This window comes from Crocuta crocuta, unplaced genomic scaffold (assembly GCF_008692635.1).
Source record: "Crocuta crocuta isolate KB4526 unplaced genomic scaffold, BGI_CrCroc_1.0 scaffold132, whole genome shotgun sequence".
Classification (NCBI taxonomy): domain Eukaryota; kingdom Metazoa; phylum Chordata; class Mammalia; order Carnivora; family Hyaenidae; genus Crocuta; species Crocuta crocuta.
In genome coordinates this window covers 4,726,335-4,738,018 of record NW_027528611.1, presented here as the reverse complement: position 1 = coordinate 4,738,018, position 11,684 = coordinate 4,726,335, and the positions used below count along the sequence as shown (strand labels likewise).

Genomic DNA, 11,684 nt, shown 5'->3' with positions numbered 1-11,684 from the left:
CCCCGTGACTCTGCCCCGCCCTCTCACTCAGCTCTCCAGGCACAACAAGCAGCTGCAGCACCTGCTCAAGCCAGTGAAGCGCATCCAAGAGGAGGAGGCCGAGGGCATCTCTTCTATGGTGAGGGCGCGGGGGCGAGGCTGGGTATGGGGCGGGGCTTACGTCTAGGGGCGTGGCTGGACGAGGGATTGGATGGGCTGGATCCTTGAGGCTAGGAATTGAGGGCGGAGATGAGGGCACAGCAGAGATCTGAGGGCTGGGTGGAATTTGGGAAGAGCCCCGGGCAGGGCCAGGAATTCTGGGCAGTGCGCGACCCGGGGGCATGGCTGAACCTGAGTGAAGGGTTAGAATGAGAGGCGGGGCTCAGGGCGGGAGGAGCCGGACTGGTGGCCCGGGGTGAAACCTACAAGTGGGAGTGGGAGCGGGGCTGTGGGGCGGGTCTGGAAGCCCGGAGCTGGAGTGGAGGGCGTTGATGGTCCCGTAGTCTTCCCCTCCCCCGCCCCCCTACGGCTTATGCCCCTCTGGGGCTGCATCCTGGTTGGGCTAGGCTGGGCCTGGCCCGGGGACCTGGGGCAGGTAGGGCTGGGGTGTCCTACCTAGCAGTGGGAAGCTGCGGGGCCTGACCTCGGCTGCCCCTCTGCCCCCAGCTCAGCCTCAACAACAAGCAGCTGTCCCAGATGCTCAAGTCTTCGGCGCCCGCACAGGAGGAGGAGGAGGACCCCCTGGCCTACTATGAGAACCATACTTCCCAGATAGAGGTGGGGCCCGAGGGCAGTAGGGGCGCGGTGAGTGAGGGCCTGTGAACTCGGCCCTTGAGGGCCGTGGTGCAGGCGTGACCACGTGCCTGTGTGCACCCAGATCGTGCGACAGGACCGCAGCATGGAGCAGATCGTGTTCCCGGTGCCTGGCATCTGCCAGTTCCTGACGGAGGAGACCAAGCACCGGCTCTTCACCACCACGGAGCAGGATGAGCAGGGCAGCAAAGTGAGCGATTTCTTTGACCAGTCCTCCTTCCTGCACAACGAAATGGAGTGGCAGCGCAAACTCCGCAGTGAGGACACGGGGGCCGGGCGGGGCGGGAGGGCACGGCCCCCTGGCGACCCCCTTAGCTGCCCGCCCTGCCTCACCCCAGGAGGGCTCCAGGCATGTTTTCCTCCCCAAGCGGGGCCTGGAGCTTGAGCAGGCGCTGGGGGTGGGGGAGCCCCCCTCGGTGGGGTGGGTGGACAGTGTTAACTAGGGCCCCCACCCCCACCTCCCCCAGGCATGCCTCTGATCTACTGGTTCTCTCGCCGAATGACCCTGTGGGGCAGCATTTCCTTCAACCTGGCAGTTTTCATCAACATCATCATCGCCTTCTTCTACCCCTACATGGAGGGCGCGTCCACAGGTGGGGTCACAAGGCTGGCCGACTGTGGCCTTGGAGACCCCTGAGCCTCCTCCCTGGCTTCGGGCCGAAGCTTGGGGCCAGCCGGGCTCTGGGAGGGGACCAGAGGCAGGGTGGGGGGATAGCACCCCCGTGCTGCTTTGGGGGCTCTGCACCCCGTCGTGGGGAGAGACAGATGTGGTCCCGTGGGACAACAGGGTCCCTGACCTCCCGAGACAGTACACGTCTCTCTCACACACACGAGCACGCTCATGTGTGAGCCAGAGGCCAGATATGGTAGCAGCGGCGGGACAGGGCCTCTTCTGCCTTTAGCCTAGACGTGCAGGTGTGCTGGTGTAGGAGAGCCCTTAATACCACGTGACCAAGAACTTAAGGGGGAAGGTTTCTGGGAGGAGGTGGCTTCTTGGGGTGCTCTGTTGGGGCTGTGGTGAGCTTGAGTGACCAGTGATCGCCCCTGCACCCCGGCCCCCAGGTGTGCTGGGCTCCCCACTCATCTCACTGCTGTTCTGGATCCTCATCTGCTTCTCCATCGCGGCCCTGTTCACCAAGCGCTACAGCATCCGCCCCCTCATTGTGGCGCTCATCCTGCGCTCCATCTACTACCTGGGCATTGGGCCTACACTCAACATCCTGGGCGCCCTCAACGTGAGTGCCAGAGGGAGCCCTCACCCCAGGCCACCCCCGGGGCTCCTGCTGCCCTTGGACGTCGGGCTGACCTGCTGCCTCCCAGCAGCCACTGCTCTGCCCTAAACCCCTGTCCCTGTGTTGGGCTCAAGCTTGTTAAAGCTCCACGGTTGGGACCGTTCTGTGCTTCCACCGTCTCCTGGGACAGCCTGAGGCAGCTGGCACTCAGAGATAGCCAGCCAGGAGTCACCTTGGGGCACCAGCTGCAGGGCCGCTGTGTACACAGTGTTAGTCGGGCACTGCCCAGAGGCACTATTTGTACCATAGACATTAAAGGTTTGTATATTATGACAATTTCTGACAGCTGGAAATCAAGTGCCCAGAGCAAGGTGGGGGGAGCCACCTTTTCCTAACTTACTAAGTAGAGGTCAAAGTTGGTCTGAGAGACTCCATCCTCTACCTGTATCTCACTTTCTTCCTGGAGCCAGGGGCCCAAGGGCCTTCTCCCCTGTTCTATCCCAGGAGTCCAGCTACATTTCGGGGGACATTTTTATCAACGCTGAGCCTATCAGGTGGAGCAGGACCAGCTCTGATCCATTCCACAGAAGGGCTGGCCTCTGAGCTGGTCACTGGGTGGGCACAGCAGCAGGGAGTGGGATTCAGGGTGGGCGGCGGGGCCCTGATGCCCATGCCTTCTACCTGCCCCCAGCTGACCAACAAGATTGTGTTTGTGGTGAGCTTTGTGGGCAACCGAGGAACCTTCATCCGGGGCTATAAGGCCATGGTCATGGACATGGAGTTCCTCTACCACGTGGGCTACATCCTGACTAGTGTCCTGGGCCTCTTTGTCCACGAGNTTAGGGACAGTCAGGGCTTCCCTCAAGTTGCTAGTGGTTCCCCAGCACCAATCTCTCGGTCCAGTCCTCTTGCTTCTGGGCCGGGAGGGCTAGATTTCCGGAGTCCTCCTCTGCCTGGCCCCAGCCTAGCCTTCAGGGCCCTGCCGGCCGCTCCTGGCCCCCATCTGGCCCATCTCCCCTGTCTGGTAGTGGTTTTAAGCTTGGACTCTGGAGAACCAGACTACCTGGCTTTGCACCCCAGCGTGGCCACTACAAGCTCTATGATTTGGGGCAAGTTTCTAAACTGCCCCATGCCTCCCCTTCTGCATCTGTAAAACGAGGATAATTAACAGCACCTGTCTTCGAGAATGATGGTGAGGTTGAAATGAGCCAACACGCACAGATCACGTAGGATGTGTTCTGGCACGTAGCAAGCACACTTTCCGCGCCGGCCGTCTTTCCTCCCCCATGTGTGGTGTTTGCCTGCCCATTCAGCCCTCACACCTCCTGGGCCACTCTCCTCCCCTCGTCTTAGAACCCCAGGTGCCTCTGAGCAGCCTCCCTGATAGGCCCGCTAGGCTGCTTCCACCTGCCCGAGCACAGACCCTCGTGGAGGAGCCTGTGGGAAACCACCGGGGACCGGGCAGCCCTTGGATCCAGCGGCATCTGCAGCCCCTCAAGGCCCTGTCCCTGCCCTGCAGCTCTTTGACCTCATCTACCGGGAGGAGACGCTGTTCAACGTCATCAAGAGTGTGACTCGCAATGGCCGCTCCATCCTGCTGACCGCCCTGCTGGCCCTCATCCTGGTCTACCTCTTCTCCATCGTTGGCTTCCTCTTCCTCAAGGATGACTTCATCCTTGAGGTTGACCGGCTGCCCAGCAATCACTCTGGAGGTCTGGCAGCTCCTCTCCCGGGCGGGTGTGGGGGCTGGGAGGGGCTGCACAGAGGACCCGCGTCTGTCTCACCAGGCCCCCTGCCTCTCTTCTTCCTCTTGGGTTGGGGGCAGGGGGTCTAGTTCACACCAATCTGCCTCCCGTGCCCTGGGACAGACTGAGGGGTTGGGAGAGCCTTGGTCTTTGGTTCCCTGAGGGGCCACTTGCTTGCAGGCCTGGCATTCATGTTAAACTCAGTATTTGCAGGGACTGCCTGTGTGCCAGGCTCAGGGGTGCAGACACCCCTTCCTGCCCTTAGTGCATAGCAGGGGCATGAAGGCCCTTCACTTGCAGCCTGACAGAGTGGGGAGCTCGCAGGATCAGGAGCTTTGTGGAGGGTGTGATGCGGGGGTCACAGCCAGGGGAACGATAAGGCTGGCCATTTGGACCTCTTGGTGACCTCATCCATGTCCCCTCTAGCCAGCCCCCTGGGGATGCCACATGGAACTGCCACATTTGTGGGCACGTGCAGCAGCGACAAGCTGGACTGTGACTCAGGGGTCTCCGTGCCTGAGGTCCTGGAAGGTGAGGCCAGTGTGTCCTGGGCGCCTGGGGGAGGGGCACAGGGGCAGGTGGCTTGGCTTGGGTATGAGCATGCACTCTGTCTATAGGGAGTGAAGAGCTGGAGAGCACAGAGCGGGCCTGCGACACGCTGCTGATGTGCATCGTCACCGTCATGAACCACGGGTTGCGCAATGGTGGTGGCGTGGGCGACATTCTCCGCAAGCCCTCCAAAGACGTGAGCATCCCCTGCCCCACTCCCAAATCCAAATGGCCCAAGCCCTGGCCAGGTCGGCCACCGGGAGGTCACGGTCATGGCCTGGGGGAGCAGCTTGGCTCCCCTCCGTCTCTGATGTTGCAAGCCCCCACTTTGCACCCCCTCTCCCTGCTTTGCCACCAAGTCAGTGCATAGTGCCTGCCGTGCTGGTTGAGCTTCCCCACCCCAGTCTGCTCATGTATCCCCTCAGCCCCCCAGCTCACTGTAGTTGCTCTCAGGAAAGACCTTGGCAGTCAAGCTTTGCCCAGGCTGGGGAAGGCGTGAGTCAGACATCGGGTGGAGCCCCGGCGGCACTGGATTCATCCGTGAGGCGGAGCCCCAGCCCAGGGCAGGGGAGGGCAGGCTGAGGATGCCGCGTCCGCGAGGGCGCCTCAGGATTTGACTCAGGCAGCCAGGCCTTACCAGTACCCAGTCTGTCCTCAGTCGCATGGGGGCTGAGAAGCCGCTTCCCAGGTCAGACGGTGTTTCTAGAATGTGTGAGGCCAGGCGTCCTGAGGGTGGGGCAGAGGAGTTCAGAGCCGGCTCTGTCCCCAACCCAAAGTTTGGGGCAGAGATAGGCCTCGACCTGCAGCCTCAGTGCCCCACGCCAAACTCCCGTCACAGAACTCTGGCCTAGCAAGTATCCTTTCTGAGTCCACTGTCTCCTGAGCCATGCTCGGGGCTCGCGGTTGTAGTTCTCACTGCCCCGAGTGAGGCTGGGTCCGGCCTGCCACCCTCAGGGTCCTGGGAGCCAGAGGGGGGCCGAGCCTCCTGTCACAGCCCTGACCCCTGCCTGAGTCAGGCCTGCCTGGGTGCGCTGGGCCCAGCCTCTCTGCCTCCCCCCTGCAGGAGTCTCTCTTCCCAGCCCGTGTGGTCTACGACCTCCTGTTCTTCTTTATCGTCATCATCATCGTGCTGAACCTCATCTTCGGGGTGATCATTGACACCTTTGCTGACCTGCGCAGCGAGAAGCAGAAGAAGGAGGAGATTCTCAAGACCACGTGCTTCATCTGCGGTGAGGCCCCTTTGCGCCGTCCCAGTTCCCAGAGGACACTAGAGCCCCCTGGTCTCCGTCCAGGGCTTTTCCCACCCCCGGTGTGAAGTCCCCTCATCACCCACCGCAGGCCAAGGAGCAAGTGTCACCTGCAGGACAAATCCCTTATCAACGATCCCTGCTTCCCGGGCTCTCGGGATTGTGGCCGCCTGTGCCGTGGCGCTGGGCTGCCCCGTGGAAGGCCGCAGCTGTGGGAGGGCGGGATCTCCGTGGCGAAGCGGCTGGTGCTTTAAATAGAAGTGACCTAAATAGCCTAGGGTGGGCTGTCACACGTGTTCACCAGAGCTTTTAGCCCGGGAACAGATGCCCCCACTGCCCCAAGAGGCGGGTGTCTACTCCACCAAGTGGCCCGCGGTGGCTCTTGGACCCTGATGGTTTTGTCCTCACCCTCCGCATCCTCAGGTCTGGAGAGAGACAAGTTTGATAACAAGACGGTGTCCTTTGAGGAGCACATCAAGTTCGAGCACAACATGTGGAACTACCTGTACTTCATCGTGCTGGTCCGGGTGAAAAACAAGACGGACTACACGGGGCCCGAGAGCTACGTGGCCCAGATGATCAAGGTGTGGGCGCCGCCCGGGAGCAGTGGCCGCCAGGACGGGACAGCCCTGAGTCCTTGTGGCAGGGCCAGCCCTGACCGGAGCCCTGCAGAGGGTCCTTGAGCTCCTCTGCGCAGCCTCTGTCGCTGGGGGAATACCCACAGCAAACCCGTCAGCCCCAAAGGACATGTGTGGCGTCCCCGGGCCCGGGGCTGCCCGATGCTGGGGAGGTGGGGGAGTGGGCAGCCCCTGCCCCGTGGCCGCTGCTCCGTGGACCGCCCCGAGGGAGGCCTTTCCAGCTCAGCGCGAGGAAGGGCAGCTTCCCAGAGCTTGGATGGTCCAGGCGGGGAGGGAGCCTGTGAGAACTTTCAACTGTCAGACTTAGGAGGATTCAAAGTTAATCTCCAATTTCTGTAGTGACTAAAAGGGAGTGAAGGCAGTGAATAAAAAAAAAAAAAAAAAAAAAAGGTCCGTAGTGTTCTGGGTAAAGGAAGCCCATCAGTTCCATTAAATGTAGTGCATCTTCAAATTACCACACATCAGATAAATTGCAGGCTAAAAGGAAAGACCTCTTTAGTGGGGGGAGAGGGGGAAGGCAGTTCTATTTGTTTCTTGAGTGTATAATGGGAACTGATCTTGGAGTGCAGGTTTATCTGTTGGTCTGAGAACTCACAGCTTGTGACAAGGAGCCGGAAAACTGGCGGCCCCCTCCCGCTCCTCCTCTGTCGTGGGAAACGTGGCCTTGCCTCTCAGACACGTGTCGGATGCCAGCCGTCCTCGGCAGAGCCTCCCCTCCCTCAGTGTGCCATCTGTCTGACTCGCATCTTCCTGGGGCGTGGGGCGAGCGGGGCGGGGCGGAAGGAAGGAAGGAGCTTCAGGGTCTGCCGCAGAGCCCTCCTCCACCTCGAGGGGTGTTGAGTGTAAACAGATGGTGCTGATACTGGCGAGACTTGAGGCCGGCTAACGGAAGCTAGCCTGTCACAGCGTGGTGGCCTCCGCGCCCGCCGAGGTTCACTGCCAGCTCACTCCGGCTCCGGGGAGGACCCCAGTCCGATCAGATTTTCCCATGACACATCCCTGGGGAGGAACTCGTCCAGGGTGTGACGGCGGGTTCCCCCTACATTACTGCTTTTCTAAATGAGGCCTTCCTAGGCTGGGCCTGCGCTTGCTCATCCCTCGGGCCGTCTTTTTCAGAACAAGAACCTGGACTGGTTCCCCCGCATGAGGGCCATGTCCCTAGTGAGCAACGAGGGGGAAGGGGAGCAGAACGAGATCCGGATTCTTCAGGACAAGCTCAACTCTACCATGAAGCTGGTGTCCCACCTCACTGCCCAGCTCAACGAGCTCAAGGAGCAGGTGTGCACCCAAGCCGATCCTGGCCCCACCCTTGGGGTCCCGCGCTGGGTGGCTCCAGACTGTCACTGGGAGGTCACAGCCCAGCCTGCCGTGGCAGAGAGGGGGAGGTGACTGGGACCTTCATGCTCCTTCCTGTCCTTTGCGGGCCTGGGGTGGAAGACAGCTTCCAAATACACTCTCTCCCCCGTGGAAAGCCAGACTGAGGTTGGCAGCCCCCGTCTGCAGCCCCTGAAAGACATGGCCAAGGGGACCTTTCCTACAGGTGTGAGGGGTCCTCCCCCTCGCACACCCCCCCGACCTCCAGCAGCTGCTGGGGGGGGGGTCTCTGAGGGGTTCACTGGTGATAGGGGACGTCAGGGCATCCTTCTCCTCGAGACCCCCTCTTGCCCAGCGCATCCTCCTCTCCATCTGGAGGGCCTAAATGAGCTCAGGCAGCTCCTCTTGTAGGTGGGGTGTTTCCCAGCTGCACCAAATCAGGGGTTTGTGATGCACTAATTGAGGACAAGGGTCTGGGGCTGACATCCCTGCACCCTGGGGGGCCCTGGCCTGCTGCCAGGGCTGAGCAGCAGCTGGATCTGAGGGGCAGGGGGGTGTGGTGGTGGAGGCTGTGCACCAGCCCCTCCCCAGTGCCTGTGCAGAGAGGGTGCTGGGCCACCTGACCCGACCTGTGGGCACCCTTTAATCCCAGATGACAGAGCAGCGGAAACGCAGGCAGCGCCTGGGCTTTGTGGACGTCCAGAACTGCATGAGCCGCTGAGGAGAGCCACCGAAGGCCCCAGCAGGGGATGGTCATCGCGCAGAGCCTCGACTGGGAACGCCGCCCCTTCCCGTGGGCCAGGGGGCCCGGCCAGCCCGCTGGCCTCTCAAGGCCAGGTGCCCACTCGGCTTCCGGCTCCCATTCTGCCAGACACCTCCAAGCCATCCCAGGCTCTGACCAGCGTGGAGTGGGGGGAGCCGCAGAGCTGACCGTCCTGCCCAGAGCCCTCAGACCCGACTCAAACTCGCGGGGACGCAGCTCACCTTAATGCCTTAGAGGAAGAGACGTCCTCTGGAAGGACAGTTGCTCTGTTCCTTCAAGCAATAACTGACATCCCCTTGTGTTCCTCCGTGGGATTAGGAGTGGGGTCACCTCTTTATTCTAAGCACTACATTTTGGTCTCTGCCTGCTCCTGGGGGAGGTGCGGTAACGCTGTGGTTGCTAGTGATTTTAGGGCTTTGTTATTTAACTTATTCGTGGGGCCCGCCCAGCCTCCGGCCTCAGACCTGCTGTAGGCAGCGTGCAGACCTCACCATCCAGGCCACCCCTCCGGCTCGGCCCCAGGTGGACTGGTGACCCGAGGAGAAGAGAAGAGCCTTGCCCGTGGAACCGNGGCAGCGTGCAGACCTCACCATCCAGGCCATCCCTCCGGCTCGGCCCCAGGTGGACTGGTGACCCGAGGAGAAGAGCCTTGCCCATGGAACCAGCCTCTCCCAGGGCTCCCGAGAAGAGTCACTGGCCCAGAGGGCAGGGCGGGGGCATGTTCCAGCGGCTGGGTTTGGACTGCTTGTTTTATCTCCTTTCGGTGTAACGTTTTACAGACCCTCTGGTCTGAGAACTAATATGTTAACTGCCTTAAATAAATTAATTAATAGAACGCTAGTCCATTAGAAAGGGATGCTGTTTCCTCCCCTCCCCAGGGGCTGTGGGGGCTCAGATGTCCGCTGGCCAGCCTCCCCTCCGGCTCTCGGTAGGTGCCGCATGACATCCTGTCTCGCAGCGATGCCTGGACAGAAGTGTGTCACAGTGTGACTGGTTTGCATTTTATTGTATGTATTTCAAAACATACTGAGGAGTCCAGGTACAAAGGAGGTTAGGAGCTCGCTTTCACTTGTTCCCAGCGAGAGGTGCCTGTCAGCCCCCGCCCTAGCTTCTCTCAGCAATGTTCTTGACAGAAGAAATGCTCAGGTGGGGCCCGCGAGCATTTACGACAACTAAGGCTCCAGGGGAGAGAGAACCGTGTGTGTGTCCCTGGCCAGGGGGCTGGTGTCCTGTGGCTACAGCCGCCTGCAGTCTGAGCCCCCCACCTGCCAAAGGTCTGCATCCGTAACTCTACTCTGTCCCTCAAGCCCACTTAGAACACGGGTTTTCTGCAGTCAGGGGCAGAGGACAGGATCTGTCCTTCTGAGTCAGTGGGAATGGCGGCCAAGCACCTCTTCTCATCTTCCGGCCGCACCGCCTCCTGCTGCTTTCCAACAGGATGCCTTCCCAATGTGTACCATCCCCCCGGAGCTCCCACAACAAAAGGGAGTCCGAGACTCTTGCCAGGAGCCGCCAGACCCCCCTGGCAGGGGCTCCTGTGGCTGCGCAGGAAGCACCTTGCCCAGAGGCCCCGTCACCTTCCCTTCTCAGGCCCAGACGGAGACCCGCATTTCCTTTCCTCTGGAGCCTTCCCTGCCCTGACCGGCAGGTGGGGATGGACGCTCAAAGGCATCCCTTCTCAGGCAGAGGCTTTCTTTAGAGCAACAACGGCCTCCTCTCTGGGAAGGCTGGGTGAGATTCCTGAACCGTGAGGATGGGGAAATCAGGGCGGTTTATTTATGATGGCAATGTACAAGATGGCACACTTAGGTGCGTGGGCGAGATACGGCCCGGGCCCAGGCCTTCTGCTTCTCCTCGGGATTCCTGGGGGCAAACTTCTCCTGCAGTTTCTTCCACATGCCTTTGTTCATTTCCTTAAACTCTTCTAGGGTGTCTGCAAAAGGGGAAGACGAGAAGTAAGTAAAGAGACCAAAGTCTACAAAATGATTATGTAAATTGGCCCCGCAGGCTTATACCATCTGAGCACACCGGATTTTTACAGAGTGTTCCTGAAAGCGGGAAGCGTGGCCCTCAACTTCTGATAAGCAAATCAGATGGGGTGACAGAGAAATAGCCCGTGTGGACAGAGCACTTGTGCAGCGGGCACCACCTGAAGCCCCCCGTCCCTCTAGCCCTCTCCACCCAGTGCCGCAGAATGGTAAAGAGTGGGACCACTCTTGTCAGCTATGTGACCCACGGGCCCTGAGGCTTTCTCTCAAAGCTTGGCCTGCGATGCACAGAGCGTACTGCCTCCACTTCTCAGATATGGAAACGAAGGCGGAGGGAGGCCAGGAAGTGGTGGAAGTGGGATTTGAAACCGCACCACATACACAGGGAGCTGAGCAGGCACTGGCAGAGGAGACAGACGCGGGGTCCCCCCGGTCACTTCCTTGCTGAGAAACAAATGATTTAACCCTAGCCTCAAGTTCCTCATCTGTAAGGTGGAGATACAAACGCCGGCCCCAAAGTTCCAGACTAGCAGGAATGAGAAGAGGAATCTCCCCGGAAGCCGGTCCGCACTCAAGGAGAGGCGGGGGTCTTTGTAGCTACGAAGGCAGCAGGGAGCCTCCGTGTAAGCACACGCAAACACACTCACGCCCGAAGCGACCAACACAGGCCTTGTCAGCCCCGGCACTGCGGACATTTCGGGCCAGGTATGCTTCCTTGTGGGGCTGCCCTGCGCCTTGTAGGATGTGTAACAGCAACTTGGCGTCTACCCACTAGATGTCAGTAGCAGCCCCCCTAACCGGCCCCTGGCTGTGACATCTAAAAATGTCTCCAGACATTGTCACACAGCAACGTGGCAGTTTTGCCCCCAGTGGAGAACCAACCACTGGTCTAAAGACTCTCCGGGGCTAAAGTTCTAGGATACCTAATTTTAACTGTATTTTAAATTTAGATTTTCACATAATATTGTTTAAATTTCATAGCCTAGATTTTCATCTGTTAACAAAACTTCTAGAGAAAAAGAATAGCTCTTCTGAACAAAAAGGCAGCTTACATTTATGTCAGTGGGCTCTTGACTAAATTAGGAAGCACACCGTACCTCAGCCACGAGCCCAACACCCCACCTGAAACCTTTCCAGGCGTTGTTATGGGCACCAAGTGGGAGGCTGAGTGCTTCCTGTCCACTTATGAGCCACAAAGCCTCTTTCAGAGTCTCCCGTGTCCCCAAGCCCAGGTGAACACGCTTAGGACCCACACCTTGGTCACATTTCAGACTCGCCAGGCCCTCACCAGGAAGTCACCAGCAAACCCGTGCCACACAGTCCCCACAAAAACAGGAGGCTTGCTGTGAAAACAGACCATCGGCAAACTTGCTGGAGCTGAACTTCTGGCCGGAACGAGCCGTAGCACGGGCCAGT

At 59.9% G+C, this 11,684-nt stretch overlaps 2 protein-coding genes across 2 annotated transcripts in view; one reads left to right on the top strand and one right to left on the bottom strand.

Annotated features, from left to right (window-relative positions):
- The window catches only part of ITPR3 (inositol 1,4,5-trisphosphate receptor type 3), a 69,050-nt gene extending 60,206 nt beyond the window's left edge, over positions 1–8,844 (top strand). The window contains exons 46-58 of the mRNA XM_077754757.1: positions 32–118; positions 646–756; positions 857–1,049; positions 1,260–1,385; positions 1,855–2,027; positions 2,716–2,872; positions 3,524–3,736; positions 4,196–4,300; positions 4,387–4,514; positions 5,382–5,547; positions 5,989–6,149; positions 7,320–7,481; positions 8,170–8,844. Coding sequence (XP_077610883.1) covers positions 32–118; positions 646–756; positions 857–1,049; positions 1,260–1,385; positions 1,855–2,027; positions 2,716–2,872; positions 3,524–3,736; positions 4,196–4,300; positions 4,387–4,514; positions 5,382–5,547; positions 5,989–6,149; positions 7,320–7,481; positions 8,170–8,238 — 1,851 coding nt within the window. The 3' untranslated portion in view covers positions 8,239–8,844. The remainder of the gene's footprint in view (positions 1–31; positions 119–645; positions 757–856; positions 1,050–1,259; positions 1,386–1,854; positions 2,028–2,715; positions 2,873–3,523; positions 3,737–4,195; positions 4,301–4,386; positions 4,515–5,381; positions 5,548–5,988; positions 6,150–7,319; positions 7,482–8,169) is intronic.
- A 1,188-nt stretch (positions 8,845–10,032) lies between these two features.
- UQCC2 (ubiquinol-cytochrome c reductase complex assembly factor 2) overlaps positions 10,033–11,684 on the bottom strand; it is a 14,221-nt gene continuing 12,569 nt past the window's right edge. Inside the window, exon 4 of the mRNA XM_077754756.1 lies at positions 10,033–10,213. Within this exon, the coding sequence (XP_077610882.1) occupies positions 10,086–10,213 (128 nt within the window). The 3' untranslated portion in view covers positions 10,033–10,085. The remainder of the gene's footprint in view (positions 10,214–11,684) is intronic.